Source organism: Neoarius graeffei, chromosome 25, assembly GCF_027579695.1.
Source record: "Neoarius graeffei isolate fNeoGra1 chromosome 25, fNeoGra1.pri, whole genome shotgun sequence".
Taxonomy (NCBI): domain Eukaryota; kingdom Metazoa; phylum Chordata; class Actinopteri; order Siluriformes; family Ariidae; genus Neoarius; species Neoarius graeffei.
The window spans coordinates 14958085-14971509 of NC_083593.1; the positions used below are offsets into that span (position 1 = coordinate 14958085).

Below are 13425 nucleotides of genomic sequence, written 5' to 3' on the forward strand. Positions count from 1 at the left end.
AGTGGCCTTATGTCCCAGTAGGGACCAAAAGAATTAGGCCAAGCTAAGCTACCACACTTGGTGGTGGTGGGGGTATTTTTCAAGTATTTTCTGGATTCAGCAATTTTTAAGTCAGTGCATTTTTTTTGGTAATATTTGGTGTTCTGCTCCTATTTTAGTAGCTTCAATAAAACATTTCTTTGAAGGAAAAACAGAGTCTCTGTGTTGGCTCAGGTTATGCAAACAGGATGGGGGGAAAATAAAACACAAATATGGGCCACCACGATTCAACCAATATTTCAGTTTAGAAAACTCTACCTCTTGCACAACCATTCAATCATTTTTGTCCATTTTAATGCATTTGCATGTGTCTTGGGGGATGTAAATTTGGAGGCAAGATGTATTCGCTAACCTTCACCAAAATTGCTGGTTATATCTTTAAATGCTAGTTATGAACTGTATCCTGATGAACTCCATATAACACCAAGGCTGGTGAGAATGACCTGGAAACCTTCCAACAAGGTCATTTACCCTTTTCATACCAAATGGCCAACCAGGTTTATACCCACACTGGTTTGTGTTTGAAAGGATCCCACATTGTCCGAGTCCGCTTTGAGACCCACCTCTTGAGGTAGGTCAGACTCGGGTGAGACAAGGGCCGATTTCAATGTGAATTGCACCACCGCAGTCGCTAAGAGCCAAGGCAAAACTATTGAATCTCATGAAAATGGGAGCACACAGGTGTAGGTACAGTCCCTTTAAGAACTACAAATCCCATCAACCAACTTCCGCGTTGACCTACGTCACGCCTGGGCGGGATTACCTACGTCACATCCTCCCTGAAGCCATAAGTTACTGAGTCAACTTCCGTTCTGTCTCTTTGGCTCTGTGAACTTCGTCTACAGACATAAAGAGGCACTCTCTCGCCGATGGACTGCCTCGTCTACAAGCACAAAGAGATCTGCTGATCAGAACACCCAAGATAAAGACGTCTTTCTTGCAAGAAGAGATATTTAGCATGCTTTTGTTTACCATTGGCCATGGTAAAACTACTTGAGTTGTGCTCTCTCTCTTGGTTGAGATATAACCGGTTTTATTTTTATTATAAGTAACATTACGACTGCCGCCCAAAGCAGTTTAATTAAAAGTTAGAAGCGACCGGATTCCTTCTGACTAAATCACTGTGCACATTGTTTGATCAGAGACTTTTCTTCACGAACGACGAAGCATCGGACCAAGAATCCTCTGCGCTTTCACAGAAGCGACTCACGTGCTCCTGTGGACTCCAGAAATTTCGGAACATTTCTGCATCCTGCACAGAGGCAAAATACTGAAAAGTAAGACTGGCATTTTGGGCAGAACTAGTCTTAGGAATTAGCTTTATGAAGTAGTGTGAATTTAAACTCAGGAACGGTTTAATTGTGCACACTGTAGACACTTAGCGTGTTGAATTGATCCTTGTTCTATTCCCTTTTTTGATCTCTCAATTGTTAATAGACAGGTTGCATGCTTTCTCTATTCCTTCCTAACACCTTTAATTTCATTATTACACATATTTTGACCTCATCAAGATTTCAGTGGATTTAGTAATGTTATAAGCTAGTGGAGTTAGCTACCACGGCTAATTCTTTTGTCTCATTAGCAACAGGGCTAATCCTTTTGTCTCCACCACGTGGTCACCTCCCCCACACACAAACACACCTTAGATAACATTCCAAGGGCTGTTTTATTCCAAACTTTATGGCTCATTTTCCTGCGCTCACATTCAAACCCTCTTTGTCTCCTCCTTCCCATACCGCGCAGTCGCGCACAGGACACACCCCCTTTGTTCTCCTTAACACCATGAGGTAGAATTCTTTTGCCTTAGCTAGCAATCAAGGCTAGTCCTTTGTTTTAGGCCACGAGGCCACACACACACGCTCTCATATATACACAACCACAGATATCACTGACGACCATTTGAATGTATTTCAACTGCTATTACTCATTTTTATCTTTGTTATAATAAATTCAATTAATTGTTAAACTGTGTCTGTGTTGCTTCTATATACTTGAAGTCACCCAATCTCAAAGAATTCCAAATTGCCTTCATTGTACCATTGGCTGTAGCTTTATGTAGCTTGGTAAGTGATACATTGCTGCATTGGAAGTGATCATAATAACTTGGAATATACCATAATTTAGCTGTTTGGTAATTTATTATTAAGCACCAAAATTAATGGTATTACTAATGAGACTGATTTAATGAGACTGATCACTTAACACCAATTGCACATACATAGCACCCTACACAGGGCTCTGTCCTGCAGGCATTTACAAAACTCAACATGCATGCACACATGGAAGGAGAAGATAATGATTTAAATGTCAATGCACAATATTTTAAAAATGCAAAATTTTATGATGTACTGAACCAAGTAGTATTTTATAAGGTTTGAATAATCAGGGTAGAAGTCATTTTTTGGAAGCCATATTGTTTACCTGAATAATTTCCATTTCTAATATCGTATAATTTTTTTTAATTGTCATTTGTTGTTTATTTTGACTGATGTTACATTTGACAACAACAAAAATATAATCTCTTCAGTCAGCATTTTCTAGCCCATTTTGTTTTGGAGGCTCTATTCAAATCTGGCAATCTTAAAGGCATGCACTATACACATAATCAGAATGGGGAACCGAGAATATTGACAAATATTTGTATAACTTCTGTGTTTAAATCAACTCTTAACCAGAATCTACATTCCCCTCAGAAAGTATTGGAATGGCAAGGCTAATTCTTTTGCTACACACTACATTTGGGATTGAGATCAAAAAATGACTAGGTGGTGAAAGATCAGAATTTCAGCCTTCCCTACGCTAGCATGCACACATACTACTACACAATGTCCATTCTTAAAGTGCATCTAACCCATCAACCACATTCTGCATCAAGTTCAGCTGGAATCGAGTTGCATGTAGTCAGAGTAAAAAAAACTGACCCGTCATTCCCTTTAGCAAAATGGTGATGTAAGTACCACACAGCAACATATATAGTCTGTTCCATGCTTATGTATTGTGCACATTTGATGTGACGTGTATGATGAAATAAGAAATTTAAAATACAGAGGTAGTGTTTATTGTGATACGTGTCTACTTGATTTTATTGTAAGGTCTAGCCCTGCATACATGTACGCACAGGCATACAAGGATGTATCCAGGTGATTCTCGCCACCCCTGGCAATTACAATGGGTGAAATAGAGCCACGCTGAACCACACGCAACCAAATATTATGGACAACAAATTTACATTTCTTGCATTTTGCCCGTAGAGAGAAGTAGAGAAGATTTAAGCAGAGATGACAAAATGTATAGTGTATGTGATTACCAGCTCCATGCGCCGACGGCTACTCTCCTGCTCTCTGAGGCTTAGATCCTCCATCTCTAGCCTCATATCTGCCAACCTCTGCTGGTAATAATGCGAGTTCTCTCTCTCTCTTGCCTCAGCCTCAGCAGACCGCTCCAGCTCCTCACCCATTCTCACCACGTTGTCTCTCAGACGCAGAACTAGAGCCTATTCACATGCAATCACATCAGCAAGAAAAAGAATTACAGTGTAGACAGAAATGCAGACCAGTGTTTCTCATCTCATCTCATTATCTCTAGCCACTTTATCCTGTTCTACAAGGTCGCAGGCAAGCTGGAGCCTATCCCAGCTGACTACGGGCGAAAGGCGGGGTACACCCTGGACAAGTCGCCAGGTCATCACAGGGCCGACACATAGACACAGACAACCATTCACATCTACGGTCAATTTAGAGTCACCAGTTAACCTAACCTGCATGTCTTTGGACTGTGGGGGAAACCGGAGCACCTGGAGGAAACCCATGCAGACACAGGGAGAACATGCAAACTCCGCACAGAAAGGCCCTCATCGGCCACGGGGCTCGAACCCGGACCTTCTTGCTGTGAGGCAACAGCGCTAACCACTACACCACTGTGCTGCCCCCCCAGTGTTTCTCAACATTGCCAAAATCTGATTGAATTAATTAGCAAAATGAAAGTGTGCCAGGGGCGGCACGGTGGTGTAGTGGTTAGCGCTGTCGCCTCACAGCAAGAAGGTCCTGGGTTCGAGCCCCGGGGCCGGCGAGGGCCTTTCTGTGTGGAGTTTGCATGTTCTCCCCGTGTCCGCGTGGGTTTCCTCCGGGTGCTCCGGTTTCCCCCACAGTCCAAAGACATGCAGGTTAGGTTAACTGGTGACTCTAAATTGACCGTAGGTGTGAATGTGAGTGTGAATGGTTGTCTGTGTCTATGTGTCAGCCCTGTGATGACCTGGCGACTTGTCCAGGGTGTACCCCGCCTTTCGCCCATAGTCAGCTGGGATAGGCTCCAGCTTGCCTGCGACCCTGTAGAAGGATAAAGCGGCTAGAGATGATGAGATGAGATGAGATGAGATGAAAGTGTGCCAAAGAAAGAAGCAAACAAAATGTAAAAAGTGTAAAAGCACTGCATTCTTACTCTCATAACCACCCCATGAATTGTTAATGGGTCTAGTTTACCAAAGGACATCTATATGTAACTATTTTCACTGGAATTTACACAGTACATAGGTGCTCTCCCATGGGACAAACTAAAGAACTTTTTTGTGCGCTTGTTGGAACCTTTTTTTTTTCTTCTGAGAATGTATGTCACACACAGTCCCAATCTACCAAGCTGATGAAAAGAGGAGGGGCTCTTTCTATCGGTGCAGACCTCCAATCTCTTGACCTGGCCTCTCTGGAATTCCAGCTTGTTCTCCAGGTCACACACACGTGCCTCCTGCTTGCTCACAATACTCCGGGCCACAGTGGAAGACTCCAGGAACTGCAACTGCGCTGCACTTGTCTGCAGCTGAGGGGTGGAAAGCCAAGGGTGAAAAGAAATGAGGTGAAACAAATTAGATGTTTGATGTAAACGTCATATGGGCTGGAGTGACCTTAAATACCAGAATGCACTACACTTCCATTAGGGTCGGTCAACATTCTCACAAAAACAAATCAGAAACAGACAGTGTTCATACTGTATTTATCAATTTCTTGCTATCATGTCCAGTCTAACCTGCTCCTGGAGACTTTGTCTCTCCTTCTTCACTTCTTCCAGCTCTGCTTGCAACTCCTGTATCTGAGTGATGTCACTAGAAGACTGAGGATACCAACCCGAAGCAAATTGTTGGATTTCTCGCGACTTTCAAATACATAGAGTTTTAAGTGCAGACATGTACCATTAAGCTCTGTCCATATGCATTGTGTATTCACACAGACAAACCTGAGCAATAAGGGCTTTGTGTTTCTTCATGAGCTCATTGAGGTCCTCCTGGTCTTCTTCCAGCCTCTTCAGGAAGTCAGCCTTCTCATACTGCAGTTGTGTCAACTGTTCATCCACCTGAGAAACAAGAAAAAAAAACTGCTGATTGAAAGGTATTTTATATAATTTCTCTGATTGTATTAATTACACAATTTCTCACCAGGCATTTGTGTTTGCAGATGCTCTCCAGCTCCAGCTGAGTATTCTCCAGCTCCATGGCAAGAGTTTTCCGCATACACTCAGCCTCTAAATGCCGTGCCTCACTCTCCTCCAGCTAACACACACACACACACACACACACACACACACACACACACAACCATATTACCCATAGTTATAAAAAAATCACTTAAACTAGCAAGAAATTAAACATTTTTAAATTAAATATACTATAATCAATATACATTTGTTATTTGAATTTACAGTATATTTTATTCAGTTGGACATGAATGCCATGCCGATATTGGGCTTTCAGTGATTTCTTTGAACTGTTCTTTTTCTGTGGCAGAATGATTGTATAACAGACATCTTTAATAGAAAACAAAAAGCCCCAAGAATTTGTTGCACAAGTTTGAATTTATTTTGAGTTTTCTGAAATCAACACAGGGTCAAACTTTTACATACACCCACTTAAATTATTAATTCAGTGGTACTGAAAGTTCTAAAAAATATCTTAACTTGCCAATGCCTCTTAACTTCCTGTTAGTGATGAAAATTGACTATAGCTGGTAGCTTCTTTGTGCCAACATAAAAAAAAGTGTGTTTGACAGCATTCACTGGATTGACCGATACACAGTACAAGGAGCTTAGTGCAGATCTGAAAAAGAGGATTGTGGATTTACACAACTCAGGAATGTTTCTTGAAGCCATTTCTAAACAAATACAGATTCAAGATCAGTTCAATTTTTTTTTTTTACAAAGTTACTGGGAGGTGTAACAACATTGCCAAGCTGCTTTGCTGTAAGAAGTCCCACAACGTCACCTTCAGCAGAGAGGAAATTTGTTCGGATGGTCAAGAACAACCTAGGAACTCCAAAGGCACAGGCCTGTCATGAACTGGAAGTTGCTGGAACACTGTCAACAGTCAACAAGTTTTAGGTCGTGATGAACTGAGAGGTTGCCTTCCAAGAAAGAAGCCCCTCCTCCAAAGTCAACACCTTCAAGCTGTACTAAAGTTTGCAGCTGACCATATGGACAAAGAAAAAGCCTTCTGGAAGAAATTTTTATGGTCAGATGAAACAAAGATCGAGTTGTTTTGCCACAATGACCAAAGGTACAGAGGAACAATGTACCAACTGTTAAGCATAGTGGTGGTAGTATCATGCTCTGGAGCTGTTTTGCTTCCAGTGGAACTGGTAAATTATACAAAGTACATGAAGGAGGACTCTCTCAATTCTTCAGCATAACCTCAAACCACCAGAAACTTTGAGACAATTGCGAGTTCCTACAGGACAATGACCGCAAACACATATCAAAGCTGGTTGTAGAATGGACAAAGCAGGCTAACATTAAGCTTAAAACAGGTTCTGACCTCAACCCTTTCGAAAATATGTGGACTGTACTTAAAAGTCAGGTCCGTGCCAGGAAATACACAAATTTAACTGAACTCTACCAATTTTGCCAAGATCTAATATCCAACCAGAAGTCTGCCAAAAACTTGATATTTTAACCACATATTAGGTGTTGTATGTATATTTTTGACACTGTATTGATTTCAGAAAACCCAAAAATAAATTAAACATTGTGCACCAAAATTGTGTGTGTGTGTGTGTGGGGGGGGGGGGGGGGGAGGTTTCTAGTAAAGGTGTATGTTGTAATCATTCTTCCCCAGAAAAAGAAGGGCTGAAAGAAAAAACACTGAAAGCCCAATATTACCATGACATTCATGTCCATGTATATAAACTTCTGACTGCAACTGTATTTAAAGCATATTATACCACAGCACATTTGAATTCTCAAATCTAATTGCTCAGAAAGTGTGCATTATTTTTGCGTAACAGCACAGCTGAGACAGTAGCACCAGCTGTAACATGAATGATAGGTTTTATATTAACCGTAAAGCGAACAAGTGGGGTCATTTATGACCCCGGGCATAGAATTTTGTGTGCAGTTTTTATACATTTGATCCAAAAAATATTTCCTACCATTAATTTGTCAGTTAACTTGTCCTACAACTGTTCATAGGTTTTTGCAGGGATTGGCCGAATGGTATGGCAAGAGTAATGAAATATTGTGTGGGAAAGAAGCATAGTATTTCTTGCAGTAATTTCTTTTCAAATTTTGCTTTTACCAACTACTTATCTGTAAGTTGTATTTTTGTTGCAGTGAACCATGGCAAGCAGACCAAGAATAGCTAGATTTACAGCTGCAGAAGCATTGAGACAGATACTTAAGGCTAAAAGTGATGAAAATAGGTCAATTGATGGAGAGGATTAATTTTGGTATTAGCATATCCACTAGAAACTGCATGTTAGCTAGTATTAGCATATTAGTTAGTCACTAGTTTTGATGTTACAACGATCCCATCAACACTACAATGGACGTTTTTGCTCATACTTTTCTTTTCATGATGCATTTTCAGTCAGTGTTGTTGAATTAAGTAAATGTTCCAGTAAGACATAAAGACTGTCTAGATTACGTTATATTCTTCTTCTGCTGTGTCTCTTTACCTTCTTTCTGCATTAAAATTTGTTGTAAACCATACCTATCTACATTTATATATTTTTATAGTATTTGCCTTGAACACAGGAAGTGGTATATGTATGTAAAACTAGGTATACAGATTCATGTATTGAATATAGCAGGGTCATAAATGAACCCACCCAGTCATATTAGTCGCTAAAATAGCTTGGTCGCTTGAAGGTTAATGCACTCAGTCTAATACGTTCTTGTTTTTATATTAATAGGTAATACACAGAGAAATGGAATGCAGACAGGCCACATAATCTAAGACTAATATGAGGCAGATCAGACGCTCACTGGCCATGCTGTGAAAATTGTGCACGCAGACGCTCATCTAAGTTTCCAACTCTGTCATAGCTTAAGTCTTGAATAGTTTCTATCGTGAAGAGTATCATTAAAAAGCTTATCTCTGCTTTCCAAATAAATTTATCTTCTTAAGATCTGTTCAGTACTTTGGGAGTAACGGCAGGTTGAAGTTGGTACAACAGAGTTCACTCTCTGCTCGCGTGACGTCAGGAAACTGCCGGTGCCTTTTGAGTCACGGCAAAGCAGTCAGGCTGTCTTTCTTCTGATCGGTTTCCGACTGGATTACTCGTGAATATCAATCAGATAACTTTTATAGAGATGTTCTCTTGCTCTCACTGTTTCTGATGAAGTATTCAGCAAAATTTTCCATCTGCTAGTTTTGATGTTATGATTCACGGGAGACTTTGAAGCGAGTTTTCATAGCTTTACTGACTTTTTTTTAATTAAACTGATTCATGTAAATAAACAACTATTTTAGAATACAACTGTAGTTGTTTTGATGAAAAATATTGAGATCTTAGTGGTCGGAATGATATTTTAAAAACCAGGAAGTCAGAAACGCGAGCATCACATATCTTCCTCTGTGGCAGACATGATGAACGCATTATGGAGTGTGCCCTCTCATTTTTTTTTTCAATATTTTATCTATAACACAATGTCAATATACAAATTGACCTTCAACTACATTACATACATTGTTATGGTTTACACATTTTTAATGATTTATGTTCAAATCTGAACTTAAACTGTTCAAGAAAATGACATGTGGTCAGTCAGGAAAGGCCAAACACTGAAATTATGGGTAAAAATAGGGAAACTGAACGGTCAACAAAATTACCTCATAGTCTCCATCATCATCAGTCTATATATGTCACAGCATGCATTCATATGGGCACACTTTCCCTTTCTGCCTCAACACATTTTTAGAAAATTCAATAATTTGAAATAGATGTCACTAGCTGAGAAACAGCAGAGATACAGGGCTCATCGGGATGCTGATACTGAAAGAAGGGCAGCATATTTGGAGAAGCAGAGAGAGGCATAGCATAAACTGTGTGACTTTCATTGTCAACTGTTACACCTCTTTTTTCCCTTCCATATTTAAAATACCAAAAATGGTGCTTCTGGCATGCTTTAAAAGTATACAGTACATCTACACAGGATGGAGTTCTGCATGGTTTGCATTTTAAGACTTTTTATATCTTTTAAAATTATCAAAATGACCTGTATAGTAGTTTTATTATTAAAATATATTTTAATTATTTTTAAATCATCATTGTATGTATGATAGAATAGACCCAAGAGCCCTGAAATTGTATTTTACTTGAAGCACAGGATTGAATCAAACAACTAACGACATCCAGATTTTCCCGTAACATATTTGAGGACCTGAGTAGCGAAAACTTACGCATGTTCTCCTTTCAGTCTCAAGTGTGAACTAAGATGTTATTACCCCCCACTACAGCTAAAAAAGAGGCTACTATACAGCAGAATTAAGTGGCTGTACTGCAGTGGGCACCTACCTGACAGTGCAGTCTCTCCAACTGCTCTTTGGTTCCCGGGTCCTGGCACTGCTTGGTTTGCTCCATGTTGGATAGTATAAGCTGGGCATCACTGAGCAGAGCATGGGTACGTTTCAGGTCTCGGCGGAGTCGCTTCTCCACATCAAAATCTCTGTGGCCCACCTGGAACAAGTAAGATAAACAGAGGTAGAAGAAAAACCAAGAGGGGAGGGAAAAAAAAGGGCCTCCATATACATGGCACAATGGACACAAAAACATGAAGTGTCAAATATCTTATTGAACACAATAAACATCATGCAGCATGACAAATATTATTTTTAGTTTAGTTTAGTTTTGACTCCTTCAGTTTCCTTCTGTATTTTCCTTTTTAAACTTTTACATGTTTTGGAGAGATTCTTTGATCAACTCGTATTTTCTCCCAAACCCCCCACACCAACCACCAACCACGCACCAATTTTGTCACAAAACAGGTCTCCAAAGCAGCGTATTATCTGACGAAGACATTGATTTAAAAAAAAAAATCCAACAAGATACCTTGCTCATTTTATCAGTGCTATCACACAGACATAAACGGACCACAAAAACGTATTAGGTTTTTATTTATATTTATTCTCACTCATGCTACACAACCACAATCCTGACACATGGCATTTGTAAACCCCTTATCATAGAAAGAACCCCAACGAAACAATGTGCATGATTTGTTTTGGAGGGGTGGGCAGTGCAAGTCATAAGCTGGTGTGACATTGCTACTGTTATGGTTAACCTGGTAGGCATGTATGAATAGGTATGATAGGTATGAATCTAGAATTAAATATTTTAGACTTTTGTTTCATTCATAGGACTGCCAAGAGTCCATGGCCTCTTAATAAGTGTGGCTGGTACAACATAAATGGATATGTGTGTGTGTGTGTGTGTGTGTGTGTGTGTGTGTGTGTGTGTGTGTGTGTGTGCAGCGATTCAGACTCGCATCGGTCCTCAGACATAGTCCGAGACGATTTAGATTTTTCTAAAGAAAAGCACCTTAATTATGACAAATGTCCAAAATGAAATAAAAGAAAAAAAATACTACAAATTGTGTGCGATTATTTTGTGTTATCGAAGGTTAAACTTTACCTAGAGGCTAATTACAACGCAGATGAAAGCTGTAGCTTTCATACTGGAAAAAAAAGAAAAGAAAAAACACCCGCAACAGCCTCCATCTTAGATGTACTCTTCACAGTTCTGTCGATACCTCTGATTGGTCGAAGAAAAAGCCAACAGAAGGGCATATTATAAAGTGGGCACCATTTTGAATTTCTGCCAAGCTCTCTGATTGGCCAGGAAAGCCAATAGGAATGCGTGTTATAATTATGTAGGTGCCATCTTGGATTTCCTTTTGATTTTTGCTTTCCCTGTCTCTATTTTGCATAATGCTATGGCTGAAAAACAGGCAGCAACACCAAAACAGCAGTCAGTAGTGAAATTTTTCAAGAAGGGAAGAGAACAAAATTGTGACGAGAAAGACAAGTCTAGTGATACTCAATAATAAAAAAAAACTAGACTGCATTTCCTCAGAGAAAATGCAGTGTGCTTGCTGAGATGTAGCAGAACAGCTATCATGCTAGCATGCTAAAAGCTAGCATGCCAACATGCTAATGCCAACATGCTAACACCAACATGCTAACAGTTAGCATACTAACATGCTAACAGCATACTAACAGCAAGCATGTTAACATGTTAATGCTAACATGCTAATAGATAACATGCTAACAGCTAGCATTCTAACATGCTAATGATTAACATGCTATTTGGTAAAATTCTAACATTTTAAAGGCTAATATGCTGACAGCTATCATGCTAACAGCTAACGGCTAGTATGTTAACTTTTAACATGCTAACACGCTGAGCGTGACATGCTAACAGCTAACATGCTAACAGTTAGCATGCTAACATGCTCAGGCGAACTCGCTAACAGCAAACATGCGAACTCTGCATGCTACCATACTAATCCTAACATGTTAACAGCTCTCATGATAACATGCTAATGGTGGAACATGCTAACAACTTGCGAGCTAACAGCAGGCATGATATCGTAATGGGTAACATGCTAACAGCTAGCATGGTAACACGTGAATGCTTATATGCTAATTGCTATCGTGTATGCGTGTAAGTATTCCTAATAAAGTGGCCATTGAGTTGAAGTTGATTTGCTGTCAAAGTCTCAAATGAGCAGATCCTTGCCAAATGCATCATCACCTATGGGGGAAGGGAGGAATGACTCAGTCAAGCTTCCACTGATTAGCGGCAAAATGGAGAAAAAATGGACGGATGAAAGGCAAGACAAAGACGAGTGCGGGTCAGAACCGATATCATGTGTGTGATGGGTGATTTGGCCTGAGGTGCCGTATGAAGTTTGGTGGATGTGTGGTGGTTACTGAGCAAAACTCCATTCATTTGAATGGGGCCAAAAATCAATGGAAGCCTATGGATGTAAAAAGAGATGCGTGAAAACCAAGGAAAAGACGAGTGCAGGTCTCAGATGAGGGGATGGGTCTGTGTGGGGACTTGGCCTGAGGCATCAAGTGAAGTTTCTTGAAGTTTGTTCACTTGATTAAAAAAAATTGATGGAGAGTGAAAGTTTTTCTCCTGAAACACCATTCATTTTCAATGGGGCCAAAAATCAATGCAAGCCTATGGAGGAAAAAGGGATGAGCAAAAAGAAAGGAAAAATATGAGTGCAGGTCAGAACCGATTGCATGTATGTGTCGGGGGAGTTGGCCTGAAGTATCACATGAGGTTTGGTGCATCTGCGATGGAGCGTGTCCGAGTAGGATGATTCGATTCATGAGCCCTATTCATTATCTATGGGAAAAAAACAAAAGAAAAATGACAAGAACAAGAAACGGGCACGTTGATCCAAAAGCTGTATACAAGCACACTACACCACTTCGGGCCAGACGTCTCAGAGTTGGAACAGTGTCTATCTCGAACGCCCTAGGAGGAGGAGTGGATCCAAAAAACGTGTCGGAATAAAGCAGAATAAGTAAACTTAAGAAGAACAATAGTGTGCTTAGCAGCCTTTGGCTGCTGTGTGCTTGAGTAAGCACACTAATTTAAAAATCCTGCGCCAGCTGAGCCTAAATTAAGAGCATTCCAACAGTGGCAAAAATCATATCCATGGCTAGTCTATGAAGACAATTCCATGAAGTGCAGTTTATACAAGTACTTTTAATTTTGCTCAATTTAATAATGCCTCTTTAGCTTTTTTCCCCCTCAAGAAAGGGGGGAAATTAATACATTTACTATTGGCAACAAGAACTTTAGAACGTCAGCACTGGAGGATCATCAGAAATCTAAGGATCACCAGGCAGCTTTGGCCACTCCTCACCTTCAGCTGGATATGGAAACAGTCCAGGCTAAGGCTCAGACAAATGAAGAAAAAGCTGCAATTGTGGCCCTAAAAGCTACATATTGGCTTGCTATGGAGGGCATGCCGTTATCAAAAAATTTTTAGCCTAAAGCAACTTTTCCAGAAATTGGAGACTCTTAAAGGTAGACTGACCTCCAGATTTTTCAAGTTTAGGTCATAAAAAGAATTTTCCCTGACACCCAATTATTTTTGTTTAGTGGA

The 13425-nt window shown here is 40.1% G+C and overlaps 1 protein-coding gene across 1 annotated transcript in view; it reads right to left on the reverse strand.

Moving 5' to 3' along the window:
* LOC132873815 (unconventional myosin-XVIIIb-like) overlaps positions 1-13425 on the reverse strand; it is a 62510-nt gene that overhangs the window by 7341 nt on the left and 41744 nt on the right. The window contains exons 33-38 of the mRNA XM_060909616.1: positions 9813-9974; positions 5462-5575; positions 5263-5379; positions 5056-5139; positions 4711-4848; positions 3347-3532 (exon numbers count right to left, since the gene is read on the reverse strand). Coding sequence (XP_060765599.1) covers positions 3347-3532; positions 4711-4848; positions 5056-5139; positions 5263-5379; positions 5462-5575; positions 9813-9974 — 801 coding nt within the window. The remainder of the gene's footprint in view (positions 1-3346; positions 3533-4710; positions 4849-5055; positions 5140-5262; positions 5380-5461; positions 5576-9812; positions 9975-13425) is intronic.